The sequence below is a fragment of the Microtus ochrogaster genome, chromosome 17, assembly GCF_000317375.1.
Source record: "Microtus ochrogaster isolate Prairie Vole_2 chromosome 17, MicOch1.0, whole genome shotgun sequence".
NCBI classification, from domain to species: domain Eukaryota; kingdom Metazoa; phylum Chordata; class Mammalia; order Rodentia; family Cricetidae; genus Microtus; species Microtus ochrogaster.
Window position 1 is genome coordinate 32957836 of NC_022019.1, and position 5271 is coordinate 32963106.

Genomic DNA, 5271 nt, shown 5'->3' on the forward strand with positions numbered 1-5271 from the left:
GGGATCAGGAAGGTCTGCCCCCGCCTGTGACAGTCCTGGAGTGGAGGGGGGGATCAGGAAGACCTGCCCCCGCCTGTGACAGTCCTGAAATGCTCAGGATCCCATGGGAAGGTTCATGGCCTCCTGCTCCCCGCAAACATTCACCCCTCTGCATGCGTCTGAGTTGTTCCCCCCTTTTATCCCCAGTGGTTTCAGAGCACGGTCAGCAAAGACGATTCCATGCCTGAAGCCTTGAAAAGTCTCATTTTCCCGAATTTTGAACCTTTGCACAAGTTTCACACCAATTTTCTCAAGGAAATCGAGCAGCGACTTGCCCTGTGGTGAGTACTGACCAGTCTGAAGTCTGTGTGTCCCGCCTGCACCCCGCTCCCTCTGTCTTCCCTGTGTTCCACTTTGTCCCATGTGTGCAGCAGAGATGAAGTCAAACAGGCCTGAAGCAAGCCATCCTTAAAGTATCTCCAATGGGAACCAGTCACGGCCACCAAGAGTGGTGGCGCTGCCTTTAGTCCCAGCGCTCGGAAGGCAGAAGCAGGAGGATCTCTGAGTTTCAGGGCACCTTGGTCAAATAAACATCATCAACAACAAATACCTTTGATTGCAAACTCTTCAAACCACATGTTCTTTTAGCACAATAATAAAAATCCAGAGACAGATATTGGGGTTCAACTTAAAGGTCAGAAAAGCAAAACAGCCAGCCACTAGCTCTTACTTCTACCTCAGTCCGAAATGGCGATCCTGTCTCCAGGAATCTCAGAATGAGACTGTGAGTGAGAGCTGTCTCCTGTCTTATATTCCTCTTTGGTGCTAGGATTAAAGGTGTGTGCCACCACTGCCTGTAAGGCTGGCCTGTGGGGCTGTTTTACTCTCTGATCTTCAGGCAAGCTGGGATGGGCAGGGATGCGAAGGATTTGTGAGCTGGCGTGTCATTGCTGCGTGTTTTATATGTTGCCTGTATGTTGTATGCATACATATACATAGAAAATGCTGTACTGTATCTAAGAGGTTAAAGAATACTTTGAAAATACAAAGTCTATGCCACATACATACACACAGTTTTAATTATAAGGATATAAATATTTTTGTTTTGTTGTTATTGTAGCTGTACATGTTTCTGTGTGTAGACAGGCTACAGTGTGCAGGCGGAGTTCAGAGACAACTCTGCAGAACTGCTTCTCCCACCTTTATGTGGGTTGTGGAGGTCAAACGCAGGTCACCAGACACGTGAAAAGTACTTTTATCCACTGAGCCAACTTAACAGCACAGGGTATAATGTTTTTAGGCGTGTGTGTGCGAATGCCTGGGAGCTGGGAGTTACAGGAAACAACCCGACATTACATGGGTGCTGGGACCTGAACTCCAGTCCTCATGGCTGTCCAGCAAGCACCCTGTCCTGCTGACCCATCTCTGTAGCCACATAAGGATATGTTTTAATATCATGACAAGAGCGAAGACATCATCACAAAATTAAAACATTACGGTAACCTAAATATCACCAATAAAAAAGCAGTTAAAAATAATACTGAGGCTCTCCACTAAATACCAAATAAAATCCTGACCTGGGAGATGAAGATGAATATATATAAACTGGAAATATCTTACATACTACAGAATGGAAAAATCTGATAAAACTTTACCTAAAATAGAGCCTTTCACATTATTAAGGATAAGTTATATGCAGACCTATGCACGGTGGTGGGGAGAGTTGATTATCTGCCAAGGATGTATTTGAACATGCAGGAAAGATAGCAAAGGGCTGCTCCTGCTGCAGTAGAGCCACTGTGTGATGTGTAGCCACAGGCATTGCGCCGCTCCTGCTGCAGTAGAGCCGCTGTGTTATGTGCAGTGACGGGCATTGGGCCGTTCCTGCTGCAGTAGAGCCGCTGTGTTATGTGCAGTGACGGGCATTGGGCCGCTCCTGCTGCAGTAGAGCAGCTGTGTGATGTGCAGTGACGGGCATTGGGCCACTCCTGCTGCAGTAGAGCAGCTGTGTGATGTGCAGCAACAGAGGCATTGTGTGCTCTGCCCTCCTTGCTTTCTGATCGGAAGTGGCGGGCGGGGAGGGGGCACTTGGTGACTGTGGGTCCTGAAGGAGCCTGCTCTGTGGCTCGTCCCTCTCATGGGACTTCAAATGTTCCTTTAAGAGAGAAGCAAAGGCTCACCTCTGCTTCATGAGACCAACGGGCAGGTCCAGCATGACCTAAGAGGTGCCTGGCTTTGTAGCATTTTATATCTGGGTGGTATAAAATGGCCTTCCCTTGAGAAGGAGGTGTCAGGCTTTGCTAAGAGGCCCCAGGTGGTGTTGGTGGGACGGGCAGAGTACAATCAGAATGAACACAAAGAGTACAACATTGGCCTTGCTGAGAACAAGGAATGTAGAACGCCACTCAGCAGGGCGCGTTCGGCTGAGGCATTCCCAGACCTCATTGTTGCCTCCTGTGAAGGCAGAGGGAGTGAGAACAGTAGGGGCTCCGCCCTGTCATCCCAGCACTCGTCAGACGGAGGCAGGAGGATTGCTGACAGTCTGAAGCCAAAATGTTCAACCTGAGGCTCACATTCGAAATGAGGCAGTGCTAGGCGGTGGTGGCGCAGGCCTTTAATCCCAGCACTCCGGAGTCAGGGATGGAACTCTGTGAGTTCGAGGCCAGCCTGGTCTACAGAGTGAGTTCCCGGACCACAGAGAGACCCTGTCCCCCCAAAAAAAGGAAGTAGTGAGGTTGTATCCCATCCAGTATGAAATGACTGGAAGAATGGGGGCCTCAGCCTCGAATACATGACAACTTTTCTAGTACCTGTAGGCTAGTCCTGTGAGAAGCGTGAATGTTGTCCTTTCTGTACCAGAGGACAGAGTTGAGACACAGCCCAGCAGAACTGCTCAGCGGTGCGCGGTGCACGCCACCACTCTGCTCTCCAGCAGAGGGTGCCTGTCTATTTCTGGAAAGTAGTTATCCAGGATGCAAACTACATCACTGGCCATACTTGAAGACCATGGAGGGGATTTGAAAAGTGGAGATTTCTGGGCTCCTGTCAGCCCTGCTTAGTGTGAACTTTGGGGATGAGATTTGTATTTGGGGAACGGTTGGTACCCCTACCCAGTGCCTCTGGCAGATGCTAAATCTGGGATTCTTTGGTATGCATTTCAGAATGGATTGAATTATTTTTCTTCCTTCTGTCTACAAGCATGACAAAATGTATGAGTTCAGGAATGACTGAACACTTAGGATTTGCTTGTTAAAGGATTGATCCCCAAAGGACTCCGGGAGGCGGAGTCTGTGGAGCTTCTTAGGTCATTGGGTACATGAGTCCTGTGGGCCCCAGGGCCTGTCCAGTCAGCCTCCTGGCTTGAGGTGTTAGAACAGGCATTCCCATCATTTCTGTGTTCCTACCCAAGGCCCAAAGCCAGGAACCTACATGAACTGCTCTGTAAATCGTCTCCTGCCAGCTTGGCTTTGGAGGACATGGAAGACAGTAATGCCTGCATAAAACAGGCAACCACAGACTGAATACAGTTGATAAGAACAGGGTACAGACAAGTTTCTTATGGCGGCCAGTTTGCACAGTTATTCACACACACACACACACACACACACACACACACACACACACACACACAGAGAGACAGAGACAGAGACAGAGACAGAGACAGAGACAGAGACTTAGTCGGGGTTTATACTTTTACTTATTGTGACATGGGAAACACAGGTTGGCTCATGTTAATTAAGATAGTTAAGGAACAAACGTGGGGACCAGGAACACTTTGCTAGCACACACAGGAAGAGGCCCTGAGTTCAACCCCCGGCGCTGCTTGACCCTCACAGCGGAATCAGGTAGACAGTTGGCCGTCCATGGTAGAGTAGTATTTGCTCACGTCTAAACTGTGCGTCGGGGTCTGGTCCTCCTAGGACTGTTTCATACATGAGAAGACCTGTGCCCCACACAGAGGACAGCTGGCGTTCTGAATTTGTTATTTTGTGTATGTATGCGTGATACATAGGCGTGAATGGGTTCCTGCCTTGGTGGATATATGGGGGACAGAGGATAACGTTTGGGAGTTGGTTCTTGCCCTCTGTCTGACTGTGATGGGGGTCTCTTGTCCCTGTTGTGCCATGCACTCCAGGCTAACTGGCCCCCGTGCTTCTGGGCGATGCTGCTGCCCCCACCTTCTGTCTGGGACTAACACATGCAAGCAGCCACACCCAGCATTTTTAACATGGGTCCCAGGAGTTGAACTTGGGTCTTCAGGCTTTGGCAACTTCTGAACTTGCCACTGAGCCGTCTCCTGGGCCCAAACTAAGCTTTCTAAAACGTTACCTGAATCTGGAATACTTTCAGATTTGCTGATGTGGTAGACTTCCTGCACAGACCTATTCCCCTCTCTTTTCCTTCAGCGAGCATTCATTATATTTGTGTCCATGGAGGTCACAAACAAAGAAAGCAATGGTGTCATGTTGCTGGTATCAAACTCTAGACTTTATTCCATGTTATTTTCTAGGTTTGGGATTTTTGGGGTTTGGTTTTGGTTTTTCCTGGAGCTTGCTTTGTAGATCAGGCCATCCTGGCCTGAAACTCAAAGCAATCCCCCTGCCTCTGCCTCCTGTGTGTTGGGATTGAATTATGTGCCACCACACCCAGTCCCTTGCCATTTTCAATTACTACTGTTAAAAGAAAGAAGTCTAGAGTTTTCCCTGCATGAAAAGTTCCCCAGATTGGTACATGCGTGGTGATCACCATGATTTTCCCAGGCAGAACCAATACCAGGAAATGTTCTGGAATGCGTAGGCCACACAGTTGGACAACACTCCTGCCCCTCTCCAAAAGTCACTACTGTACAAACACACCTGAGCAGAAGTGGAGGACCAAGGCCTGCTTCAGGCTGGCAAAAACCAACTTACACCGCCCCCCAAAATAGTAACTGGTTTGTTGAGCTCTGAAAAGTGGCTGGAATGCTTTTTTCCTTTTGAACACTAGGGACTGTTCACTCGGCTGCTCAAACCCACACAGAGAAAGCCACTCAGCCTTCGGGGACTCTTTGGTGCCGAGGGGCTCCGTGGGCAGATCCTGCCGGTGTGCGGACAAGCAGAAGGGAACTGAGAGCCGCGGGTGATCATGCTAGGCTGTGCATGCCACACACAGTTACCAAGAAGGGGCAGCTGGGTAGAAACCTGGGTAGGGCCCCCCTGAAAACAGTGCAAGGTCAGATGAGATGTCCATGGGCCACTGAGAATTGGGGGGAAGGTAGAAACCTGGGTAGGGTCCCCCTGAAAACAGTGCAAG

General features: G+C 49.4%; 1 protein-coding gene across 2 annotated transcripts in view; it reads left to right on the forward strand.

Moving 5' to 3' along the window:
• The window catches only part of Farp1 (FERM, ARH/RhoGEF and pleckstrin domain protein 1), a 227591-nt gene that overhangs the window by 204735 nt on the left and 17585 nt on the right, over positions 1-5271 (forward strand). For both annotated transcript variants that reach the window (XM_013349331.2, XM_005355684.2), the window contains exon 16: positions 187-320. In XM_013349331.2, the coding sequence (XP_013204785.1) occupies positions 187-320 (134 nt within the window). The remainder of the gene's footprint in view (positions 1-186; positions 321-5271) is intronic.